Source organism: Dromaius novaehollandiae, chromosome 15 (genome assembly GCF_036370855.1).
Source record: "Dromaius novaehollandiae isolate bDroNov1 chromosome 15, bDroNov1.hap1, whole genome shotgun sequence".
Classification (NCBI taxonomy): domain Eukaryota; kingdom Metazoa; phylum Chordata; class Aves; order Casuariiformes; family Dromaiidae; genus Dromaius; species Dromaius novaehollandiae.
Window position 1 is genome coordinate 22389044 of NC_088112.1, and position 12842 is coordinate 22401885.

At 39.6% G+C, this 12842-nt stretch overlaps 1 protein-coding gene across 1 annotated transcript; it reads right to left on the reverse strand.

Moving 5' to 3' along the window:
* Positions 1–3742: 3742 nt before the first annotated feature.
* YIPF5 (Yip1 domain family member 5) lies at positions 3743–11092 on the reverse strand. Its single transcript, XM_064521186.1, has 6 exons — positions 10951–11092; positions 10626–10742; positions 8917–9089; positions 7443–7588; positions 5053–5234; positions 3743–4452 (listed from the first exon to the last, which is right to left on the reverse strand). The coding sequence occupies exons 2-6, from the start codon at positions 10730–10732 to the stop codon at positions 4290–4292; spliced, it is 771 nt and encodes a 256-aa protein (XP_064377256.1). The 5' UTR covers positions 10733–10742; positions 10951–11092; the 3' UTR covers positions 3743–4289.
* Positions 11093–12842: the final 1750 nt, after the last annotated feature.

Here is a 12842-nt window from a genome sequence, read left to right on the forward strand (position 1 = left end):
AGGATGCTAAAGCAGAACTGCGTTAAATAGCCCGAGGTCCTCACATCTCGAGGAGAGGCTTCCTGGCGCTGAGCTGTGCCGGACCCGAGCTCAGCCTTGCCGTGCATCAGGTATGTTGCAGGCCCACCCAGCGGAGAAGCGGGAAATAGCAAGACCCTGCTGCTCCATTGCCTCCTTTCTTGCTGAAGACGCAGCGTTTAACCTTAACAGAATACACTGTGGAGTGTCCAGTGAAGACGCTGAGGCTGGAAGCTGGTCCAGGTACATCAATGGCATAATGAAAAGATGATTTTTACAAACTCTTTTACAAACTCTGCTTTCCGGATACAACGTAGTTGATACCTTACCCCAAAGCACCCGCTGTTCTTCCAGCTAAAATAGTTCCTAAAAATCATAAACAAACTTTTTAACAATAGTATTAATAGGAACTAACGCATAGTTAGTGCATTAGTGGTGAAGCTGTCGTATTGCTCCTTGCCACTGGCTTTCTACGAGGCTGTGATGCAGCCCAGGCTCCGTGCACTATGGAGCACACGCTGAAGTGCGACTGTTCATCCCGAGAGGAAGGAGAGCCTGAGTTCCTTCCACTGCCGCTGCACACATGCTGGTGCAACCTCTTGCGTGCCTGCTGCCTCCTCTGAGGGAGGCGACCCTAAGCGCGTTCTAGCTTCTCATTACAAACCCAAATGAACGGCCTCAGCAGCAATGGAGCAGTAAATGAACCTGCAAGTCTATGGGTAATAGGATAATCCCTTTGAGGAGAACCCAGCGCAAAGCAGGAGGCACTGCGATTGCACAGCCCGGCTGGCTCTCCTCGTACAAACCCAGACCGTGCCTCCGCTCGAGCAGCAGCTCCTGAGGAGCACGTGGCTTCACGCAAAATCCCAAACCCATTCCTGCGTTCTGTTCGTTCTGGAGGTATTCATCCACCACTAAAGAAATAACAGCCCATCACGAGCAGATGCCAATACTAGTGCAAAGATTAAAAGCATAAAAGCACAGAAAAGCATGTTTTGCAGTCGTGGATGCATCGTGTAATCCATTGAGACTGACCGAGTTGTTGCCTATAGGAACAAACGGAACTGCGGGCAACAGCTGCCTCCTAGCAAAACAAGTGACCTGAAAAACAAAGTCGCTGTCAAAACACCACTTTCAAATGGATAAACTGGGAAAGGTAACTTTTAACTTAACTTTTGTAGAGGGCAAGTAATTTGAAGAGTGGGTGTGACAATGAAATTGATTTTAAAAAAGCAATACCAGCATTCACATTTGAATGCTTTAAGCTGACTAGCATGAAAATGTCATGAGATAATGCAAGATGGAAGTAAGAAATGTTAATACTCATCTGAAAACTAGATGAGAATACTGATTTTAACAGACTGTGGGGGAGATTTCAGATTTAGAAGGTAAAAAAATATGTCTAAACACTAAAGGCAAATGTGGGAGTAAAGGATTAAAGCATACAATCCTGTCATCCTATGTGATGGCAAGATTAAAATAGTGTGAAATATAACTAAAATTGAAGCAAGAGCTAGGACAACATTATGGAAGATTGATGGATTTGATTTTGGAAAGACAATGAACAGAGTCAATGGAATCATATTAACTAATCTACTAGAAATTTGGGATATCACTTTAGGTATAATATTAATTTTGCTTTTACAAAGCCCTCTGTAAATAAGTTTTTGACCTCCTACTCCCATCCACTTCTCTGCCCTGCTCCCAGAATTCTTCAGTTAAAAATTCACTGCTAAATTCTCCACAATGTGAGATGAAGAACACAAAGTACTCCCAAAACTAACTAGTCTAACTTCATTGCTTGAGTATGTAATACCAGCTACTGTCAGAGCGAGGACTTTGTGAACATATGTGAGTACCTTTAGATATGTTCACTCCAAACTCAGTAGTTGCACTGCCAATGTTACACCAGAGCAAGTTTTAAGAAATGAAGCACATCTATATACACAAGGTAAGCTGAATTAGCATACTTCACAAAAATATAGTATTTGAGTATTAGAACGTGATGTACTCAAGAAGGTATGTGAGCTTTTATATTTGTTAGAACAATTCTGTATTTAATTAGGCCTCATTAGTAAAGGTAATCGCTGTAATTTATTTGCACAAATACAGGACGTTGTGCTCCATCAACAGATAATGTTCTTCATTAAAAAGAGTAAGAACTTTGTGCACCAGGGCAGATGTGGTCTGCTTATCAAAAGAAAATCAGAACTACAAAGTAGAGAATAAAATATTAAATAGAAGTCAACTCACCGGTTTTATTTAGAATGATAATTTGCAATAAAGTATTAAAGTAGAAAATTATGTTGGCTATTGAATTCACTTCTGGAAGGAAACTGAAGGGTCTTTTTTTGGATATGTATGCATTCTAAAATTAATTATAACAGCCACCTGTAGTATATAATGCAATTGAAATCAGTTTTGTACATTAGTGTTTGGTTCTTAAAGGCTTTACACTCACATCACACTTCCCACAACTCCCAAGTCACGCAAGCAGAAGTTGGCTTTGGTCAATAAATGAGGACCTTGTTGGTAACTTCTAGTGACACTAGAAAGAAGCATTTTTATTTTTAGGAGAATGTGCAGAACTAAGGGAAGAGTGAACAAAAATATCTGTGTTGTCCCTTTGAAATTACCACCACATATCACTTGGATGAAAGGTTACCTTCTAGTAGTTTTCCACTGAGGCTGTTTTTGGTTTTTTCTAAAAGCAAGATCTATTCTGAACATCCAAGGTTACCCCCTCCTCCTCCTACACACAATTATCTTGTCTCTCCGCATGCAGGCTGCTTCCTTCGTGCTTTCTAACACTGCACGAGGAGTCTTACCAGAAGGTGTTACCATAAGGTATTTGGTCAGTAATTCAGCTCTAGAAGGTAAGAATGGAGCACGCCATGAATGCGACAAACGAACATTAGACTAAAGTCTGCAGTAAATTCAATGAAATGAAATCCTTCCGATTATAGCAATTATTTTTTTCCACGCTTCAATCTAGCATTTTGTTAAAGCCTTTTCATTTCCAAAGGAAAAAAAGGAACACGGCTGTCTACATACAGGACCCCCCCCTCCCCACTATGAGTTAAAACACAGCTGTGTCCTTTTCTTGCATACTTTAAGAATTAGCAAATGCTTATGGGGAGACCAACCATTTTTGCTTTCCCACTTCTTCTTACACTTGTAAATCTCCTTACAACAAACTACTTTATACTTCTAATATAAGATTAAATATTTGTGATTGAAGAAAATATCAAATCCAGTAACTGAATGAATTATAGTTTTAATTACTATTTTGCTCCCACAGGGAAGTTTCTATTTTAAAATCTGAAGTCCATTCAAAAAAAGAATGATCAGAAAAATCAAACACCATTTTCAAAATTTAAGGAAAATTTAATCAATATGCCTTAAATTATGTTTACAGTAACTGCAATACTGACAAGCATGACATTTTCAAAATGGTGTTTTTCTTGGCAGTATTGTAAAAGATACTACTCTTCATTTACTAATATGTGCATCATTAAGAAAAGTCACTAGATGAAGTCTAGTGCAAAAGACTAGATGAAGTCAACTTCATAAATCCAAGTTAACACATAACTAGTTAGAAATCCAAACATACTTATGTTTCAAGTGTGACAGAATTACAGATCCCTTTGACTTTTAAGTATGTTCTCCAATTCATAATTTAAGTATCTTAACTCCTGAAATACTATCACAACAAATGAACATGTAAGAGACCAAAGAGCTTAAGAGTGTATTTTTTATAATATAGAAAATGTTCTAATTGCTTGAGTTCTTTTGTGCATTTTGGTTTTTGTAAGAGGGGATGGGAAATAGGTTATTACCGCAGATTAATTCAAAGAGAAACTCAAATTTACATCTGTGGTTTTATTTACCTTTGCTGATAAAAATCTATCAAGTATAACTGCAACCCTTCTCCCTCCCTTACTCACTCCCCCCCCCCAAAAAAACACCCTCAAATAAACAAAAGTTACTTTTCCAAAGATTTAGGAATGGGAAAGAAATTACATTAACTTTATAAGCATGAATACTTATTAAAGCTATAGACACCTTAGGTCAATTGAAAACAGTATTCAAAGTCCTAAAAAAGTGAACACAAGACATTTGTTTCCATTGTTGCAGATAATTCAAAACAGGTCTAAGTTTCATGATAGCAATATTATATAGCTGTTTGCAGCTGCTTCTGGTCCAACTAAATGTTCCAAGTTGATGTTTTCGTTTTGGCCCACTGGAGTCCAACAATTTGTACAGTCTATTCAAAACACAGAAATAAGAGCAAAGACTCCATACAATAAAGCACAGGGGTATGCTACTAGGAGTTGTTGTCCTTCCATTGCTAAGGCAGAAATAAAGATTTTGGAAGCAGAAAAACTGCACCAGCCAATGATTCCAGCAGTGAGAATAATTCCCATCATTCCCCTGTAAAAATAAAAACAAAACAAAAAACATTCATTTAAGAGTTGTGTATACATGCTTATAGGAGTCATAACTGGACTCAGTTTCTAATACCTTTTACAACTTCCAAAATAAAATCTCCCTGAGGACTTCACTTTTTAAACTAAACAGAATTCCAGTAAAGATTTCATAACTATATTATTCAATTATGAAAAAAGTCAAAATTAACTTTTTGTGAATATGAAACCTAGGTGTTGAATAAAGAAACTGTAGCAAGTTGTTCCTTGTTGCTTTCCAATTCCTAACTTCATTTGGCTATGAAGAATCAAACTGATTTTCTTATTTGACAATTTCGTGTCTCAACTTACAATCATCTTTTAGACTTTACAGGTACTGAGATTTGTCAGCTTAAAAGTTCACTAAAAACATAATTTGACATTGTTATTTGAGTACATGTATTTAAAAGCTGTTAATTAACTTATAAATAAAAACAATTTATCCAGTAAGTGTCTGAAGACTCTTGATACTTGTATTTTTCCAGTTACTACAAATTCCTATCATACTCAAATTACAAGCAGTTTCTTCAGTGAATGTGATACCAAATTATAAAGTTTATGTACTTACTGCAATGAAAATACAACTGCGAAAGTGGAAAGTAAGATCATAGGAAGAAGACAGTATCCAAGGACACTGGCAACACAGCCAAATGAGACACCCGTCATGCTCATTAAGTTCAGGAGACAAAACATCCCTAAACATCCGATTGCACTTATTCCATACACGTAACCAAACTGAATTTTACCAGCCTGAACAAAACAAAAACAAGAAAAACAAACAGATTAATGCAAGTTAGTTAGGTGACTGCACAAGTAGTGCATTTTACAGAATCTTTTTTTTCTTTGTCTTTTTCCCCCCACAAATTCCTACATTCAAATTCAGCAGACCATCTTTCCACAATCTGAATTTCAGAACATCTCTACATTCTAGATAAACAACAGGCACATTTATCCCAAGTTTACATATTGTGATAAACAGATTTTGATCAAAGAATTCTTATTCTTTGATTTGGGCTGCAAAAGCATATGAATTCTTGAGGTTTACTCAATTAGCTTTGCTAGCTGATTTTTCTCTGAAGATTAGCTGCAAGGTTTTGTATTAGTACAATAATAATCTTTACAGAAGTAATATTTACAGATCAAAAAGACTGTAAGTCAGGAACTTCTTCACAGATCCAGATCTAAAGTACTTTATTTGCGATAGACTCCATGGAGTTATTGCAGAACGTAAACTAAGAATTCCTAGGAATAAATTAAGCTGAGCTGGAAAGCACCATGCATGAACCACAGAAAAGATACGCATCCCACAGTCAGATCCATGCTTCCCTTATAAACATTTTTCAAAATTCACACAATGTAGTTGTATCCATCTCTACAGGAACATGACTATGCAAGCTATTATGGTATATAGCTTTTGAGGTCTGTCTCCCAAAACTAATTTGCAAACTAAGTTTATTTATGGCTCATCTCTTCCTTGAGTACTACAGAAAACAATCATATCTCCTCCCAACTTTTCTTTTTGTTAGGCTGAGCTTGTTTTCTCTCAAAGAACAGGCCTGTTATTTCCTTGATCATCTTTCAGTGATTACTTAAAAGAACCTCTTTTGCTTTACATGGCAAATGACAGGGAGCGCAGACACTAAGTCATGATGTCTCAGAGGGGAAAAAATCCTAAGAGCTAGGGAAGGTCACATCTTAAAGCATTCTCTTCAGAGCCTGACATTTCGTAAGTACCCAATTACATTCTTATTCAATGTTTTTCTTTAAAATAAAAAACAAAAAATTACTGGAGAAAGTGATAACTTCGTAGTAAGAGAACATTCAAATGTATCTGTTATACGTATATGTTCATCAGTTCTGCTGGCCCAGTTTCCATAATTAAAGGTTACTTATAAAACTAGGCTTATAGTCCCCTTGGTACCAAAACACTGTTCCAAGTGTTATGGTAACGTGAGATTTTAGACAAAAATTAAATGCAATGCCTGAAGACATTTACACACAAAAACTGATTAAAAATACTGAAGTTTTCAGTGATGAGGAGGAAGCCTGTCTGTTCCTACTCTGTCATTTACTAATTGACACTTGAGTCATTAAAGCACAATCTTATTTCAATTAAGCTCAACAGAAAAAAAAGAAACAGGCTTCAGCATGTGCTGACCTATTAAGAAATACAAGCAATTTGAAAGGAGGATTACATTTTAAAGTGTTTTATCAAATTGGCTCTTAACATTGAAAAATCAAGCCTAATATATTAATTGTATCAGTACTTGTTAAATCACTTTTTACACATTAATTTTGAACTTTCTTGCCTAATAAGTCCTCTGGAATATCAGTCGAGGGAACAATGTACAAAGAGTAGGGATCAAATAAATACAGTGAAACAAAACAGAAAAATAATCTCAAGTGTTAAACACAAAAAAAGTTAAAAAAAGAAAATCCTCTTAAAGGAAGATATGGAATATACAGAATGTTTAATCACTTTGTTGCTCTGACTCCTGATAATGCAGAAGCTCACAAAGACATTTCAAAAAAACAATCTATGATTCTGAAAGTAAGAAATCCCAATGTATATAAAAAGAAAAAATACAGAAAAAAAACTGAGAATGAGAGTGTCGCACCCATTTGTGTGACAAAAAAGAGCCATATTCCTCAAAAGCAAAGTATGAAAAACAGTATGTATTCCACAAGAATAATCCGCATGCAAAAACCAAGCACTAAAGCTCTGATTCAAAATCCTCTGAAGAAAACAGATAGTGACCTCATTAATTTCAACGGGCTTTGTATCAAGCCCCAATGCCTCTCCCACTGAGCTAAAAATTCTTGGCCAGGATTTGTTTTTTTATGGCCTCTATGCTAAGAAGTTTCTTAGGATAAAACTAGAGGGTAATTCGGCTTCTTTCCAGTGTTTCTGGTAGTATTAAAAGCACAAACCGTAATATTTTGCAATCAATATCTTACCAGTAATAACGTGGCTCCAAAAGCTAGACAGAAGACCATTGGTCCAGCCAAATCAGTCTCATTCATGATGCTGCCATCTGCTACTTTTAATGGGTGCAGCACTGTTAGTGTCTTCTGCCAGATGTGGTCGAAATTGATCCCTAATTCTACAGTTAAATGAAAAGGATTATGTATATTTATTTCATTTTTTTCCTTTCCCGTTGCCCCCCTTTGCTTCACTGTTACTTTTCCCTGCCCCTCCACTTGTAAACCTCCTCAAAGTACCATTCCTATGGGGACCAGAGAACTGAGTCACATCTTTCCGCAAGGAGCTGAGTGTGCTGCCTCCACAGATTCCAGGTCTCAAATGCTCTGAAGTGGCAGGCTGATTTCTACAGGACCAGATAAGAGCATAAGCACAGTATTCTGGGTCAGACCAAAAGTCCATTTGGCCCAGTATCCTGTCCCTGTAAGTGGCCAAAAGCAGATATGTAGGAAAGAGTGTAAGAACAAATCATACATATTCCCCAAATATTCTCCCAGTCTCCACTGACTGACAGCTCAAGGATTTCTAATTCAAAGCAGTCTCCCTGTACTTAATTACCCTCCGTGGATTTCTTTTTCATAAACTATCATCCTATTAAGTCCATTAAAACAAACAAACAAACAAAATCCTCCAAACCTTTTAACATCTACAACATCTCATGACAAGGGGTTTCACAGCTCCTTGCAAGTAGGTAAGATTTCAAGCCTCCATCCGCACAATTTGGCCACAGTTTTGTGTGAAAGCTTGGTCATGAATGCAGCTACTATTTGCCCAGCTCAAACACTGAGATTTTTTTATGGGCATCTATAAACAAATAAATTTTGGCGGGGGGGAACAGTACAGCTGGGTGGAGGAAAATCACGCATACCTATCTCTCTAACCAGCAACAGTACAGGCCTTTTTCACTTGTTTACTACAGAACAATGATGTATATAAGCTGCAAACTCAAACCATCAATACATACACTCTTACTATATATCTATGCCAGCATCCCACATAGGCTGTACTCTAATAAGAATTTCTGAAGTGTTTAGCACTCCTCTTTAGCAATAAAGACTTCAGCTTCAATTGATTATGTGGTTAGAACTAAGATTGTCAATTTATTTTACAAAAAAAGGGCAGTCTTAAATATTGCTTGCAACAATAAAAAGATTAAGTGTTGTATGAAGTCAGGTTACCGATTTAATTCATCATCTCTTCCAACTGTTGGTACGCAGTAATAAACTACAATTCTAAAACTGCAAAAATTCGCAGGGAAACGTATCTCACATACAGAAATACGGTATATGAAATACAGTTAATTAAAAAAAATGAAGGAGAGAATAAATACTGTACTACTCAACAGAAGTAGACAAAACATACCGTATTAGAGAATATACACTCCTACTACTCAACTTATCGCCAAATTCTGAGGAGTTTTGAATTTGGGCTATAAAGAACAAGTTATACCTTCTAATAGAGGAGGTTCATCCTCAAAACTACTTCCATAAAAAGACTGTGCTGAAGTTGGAGTATACGTCTGCGTTGGCTGATAAATCTGCCCTGTGTAAGGCTGCTGCTGTTGCATCATTTCTGGAGGGATAAATCCACTTTGCTGAGAATATTCATAGCCTCCATACTGCCTATAAAGAATGATATCATATTATCGACAGATAGAGAATTTGTTTCAAACACCTCCCTCCCCGTAAAACCAAAGCTTATTTTTGATAAATAAGCAGGATAGCATACAGCAAACAATCCTGTCTATCCTCTACTCAGGTACAAACCTTTTAGGAACACAGCTACGCTCATCAACTAAAACTCTCATAGACAATACATATATAACATAAACAAGACAATTCTAGTTGCAAATATACCAGTATTTGGGGACCGAGGAGGTGTTAAGATAAAGGCCTTGAAAAATGACAGTGTTATCAATTGACTAAATTACTAGTACAGGTTGTAGACCCATCAAGTAGTAGGAAAAATTTACATCTCAAACTTACTCAAATATTGTCCTTTAATTACCATTGATGCCTTATTTGATGCCAGCATTAATTTGCTATTTAGACTATTTGCAAACTCACTATTCAAGAACAGACTTCCTTACACAATTATTGCTTTTGTTCCCCTCCATATTTCAAAAACAAGTTTAGTTAAATGAAAAAAGAAGGAAAGAAAAAAAAAAAGGCTGTTTCCCTCTTCCCTCACGGAACATTTATCTCAGGTAGTATTACAGCATATAACGTGTAAGAAAGAATTATGACACAGACATTAAACATGTTATGACATCTACCTCCAGAACATGATGCAGGGCGGGGGGGGGGGGGGGGGGAGGGAAGAGCAGGCAATTTTTCAGTTTCTATTTCACATATTCTCAATTATTTACTAACTAATCTACTTTATTATCTCTAGAATAATTCCTATTTAGATTCAATGTACAGAAAAAATACTGCCATTGTTTATCTTTAAAAATCCCTCAACAGATCTATCTTCTCCCATCCCTAAAAAAACTGATAAGCTATTCTTGCCACCGATTTCCAAGTCTGACTACTGAGATTTCAGTGAACACCTCTGCAATGATTTACTTCCAAAAATAAGAATATAAAGAAGGAAAACCCAAAATTCAGTTCTCCCTTCTTTTCATGTGTAAGGAGAGCTCAAGCACACTGCAGCACTGCAATCCTTACACATACCTACCTTTTTGATATAGCACCGTGATCATGCATCGGTCATACAACTTACAAAAAAACCCTCAGCCGGAAACCAGACATTTACAAAGGAGTCCTAAGAGCTCCCATGACCTAGCAAATCTGCCACGATTTCCTACAAATGCCTAGAAACCACCACCGCCTTGCAGGCTTGTTTATTTGGCACCTGGACTGATTCCTACTCCCCGAGTGACTGGGGACTTGTGGAACAACAAGGTTCCTTCTCCTAAAGACCTGGAGGGAAGGAAAGAGAAGCCTCAAAAATGAACACACCTCAGCTGTAATTGCCATTACAGAATCTCACTTTCAAGCTGCTAAGCTCTACCTTAAAATGCAGGAAAAGGGGTATTCAACATGTAACCGCTTTATATCGTGACATAGAGGAAAATGCTTTATATCGTGAGATAGAGGCTATATGGACAGCTGCCCCCCGAGGCGCGGCCGCCCCCGGGCACCATGCGCGATTACTTGCTGTAGGGCCCCCCGCTGCCGCCGTAGTCATAGGGCTGCGCCTGGTCGTCGATGCTGTAGCTCGTCTGGAAGAAGTCCGCGTTGAAGCTGTCGAACCCGGACATGGTCAGCGATCTGCAAGAGAGCGGGCCGCTGCTTTACCCCCGCCGCCCCCGAGGCCTCCCCGGGGGGAGCCGGCCGCTGCGGTGGCCGGGGCCGCCTCGCCCCCCACAGCGGCCTCGCTCGGCCCCCGCGGCGCAGGCCCGGCCCCGGTGGGGCTCCCGCGGCGGCCGCCTCGCAGCCCCGGCCCCGGCCCCGGCCCCGGCCCCGGCCCCGGCCCCACCTGGCGCCGCCGGCCCGGCCCGGCCCGCACCCCGCCGCCCGGCCGCTGCGACGTGTCACGGCGCGGCCGCACCGCTTCCGGGCCACGGGGCCGCGCCGCCACCGAGCATGCGCCGCCGCGCCCGCGCGTTGCCAGGGAGACCGCGGGGATTGGGGGGGGGGGACAAGATGGCCGCCGCTGCGCGCGCGGGGCGGTGCGCGCGCACCCCTGACTGGATTCCGCTAGCTCGTGCCGCTCGCGCGCGTGCCGCGAGCCGTTAGCGCAACCGTCACTGACCGCCGCGGCCGCGGTTTTGCCCTGTCTCGCAGTTTTCTCCCTGCTTTTTTTTAAGCACCACGGTTAGAACTGGACCTTTTTATATTTCGTTAGTTTCGTCTCTCATTGTTTTGCTTAAACTCTGAAGAAAGACAGTTGTTTGTTAATAAATACACGTGAGGAATGTAGTTTTGCTCAGGTTTCACTGTCTTTAGGGAACGCTTCCAGAGACTGGTTTTATGACCCATTAAATCACCAAAATGTTCATAAAGAAAGATTTTCTGCTGCTTTCTGCTGTGTGATGGGTACTGCAGTGTTTGTCTGTCTCCCATCTCGCCTGTTTTACTACCTGTTTAAGTTTGCTTTTGTCCAGAAGAGATTTTGAATTTGCGGATGTCTGATTCATACGTTAGTGAATTCTGATCTTCCCTGTGTCAGTAAAACGTCGGATCAGTTAAAATCAGCATCACATAAACTGATAAAACTTTTCCAAGTTCTGTTATTTTCAAACATAACATGAAGTTTTGTTCCTTGAGGTTCTGAAAAATACGCTAATAGCCCTGTGCCTCGATACCTAGTAAAAACATAGAAAATCGCAGTAAAAGTACATCTAGGGTTGATAGAGCATCTGGAAAATATGCTTATACTGACTTCCTAAAATTTCACATACAGATGAATACAACATTGCACGTATTTAGTACTTTACTTTTGAGGGAATCTCTGATCTGGATGACTGGTTTTTGTGTTGCCTTTTAGGTTACTTCACGCTCACCCCTGCCGGAGTGAGGCTTACCCCCCCCCCCAACGACGCGCTGAGCTGAGAGGGGTCTCAGCCCTCCCTTGCTGGTACGTAGCTCATCCTTAAACCTGCAAAACTCAGATAAGTATCGTGTTTGTTGGATGACAGCTTTTTATACTCTTACATGTTACAAAATGCTTGATCGACATGAACGAAGTTCTGCTTTGTTCGTTCATTGTATAATATGCAAACATGCTGTGATTCAAGAAGCTCCTGAATCGTAAGTAATAAAGCATTAATAATCAGTGCCTCCTTTATTGCTTTGCATCCTCATATGCTCTGACAGTCAGATAGCCCAGCTGTAAAATAGGAAGAATAGTACTGCTTTATCTTCAGGTGGAGCTGTAATGCACTGTGTAATTGCTAATTGTTATTTATTTATTTTACTGTTCTTTCCTAGTGCAGCCACCAATGAAACGTAAAGATCTGAACACTGGTTGTACATCCTTCAGTATTACCCTGTCCAAAAAGTCTGCAGAAACCCAGTAGGCAATTCTTGCTGTGGTCATGCAGAGCAGACATGATGGTGTAAAAAAATTGCCAGAAAATTGATCTGTCTTTATTCAGGAAGCAAGGAAATGGAAGCAGGTGTCTGATGATGAAAGTAATGGTTGCACATTCCTCCGGTCTCTCATCCACTGCTGCATTTGCAATTAGTCCTTAATCAGTCTGGAAATGCTTCTGGAGAAGGCAAAGGGAGAGACTGATTTTAATGGGTAGAAATAGAGTAGAAATACAAAAATTGCTGTACTGCTCCCTGTGCTAGTATTGCAGCTATGGGAGGCAGTGACTCTGTTTGTGCGCTACAGGTTCTTACGCTGGTTCTGGGTTAAGGTTG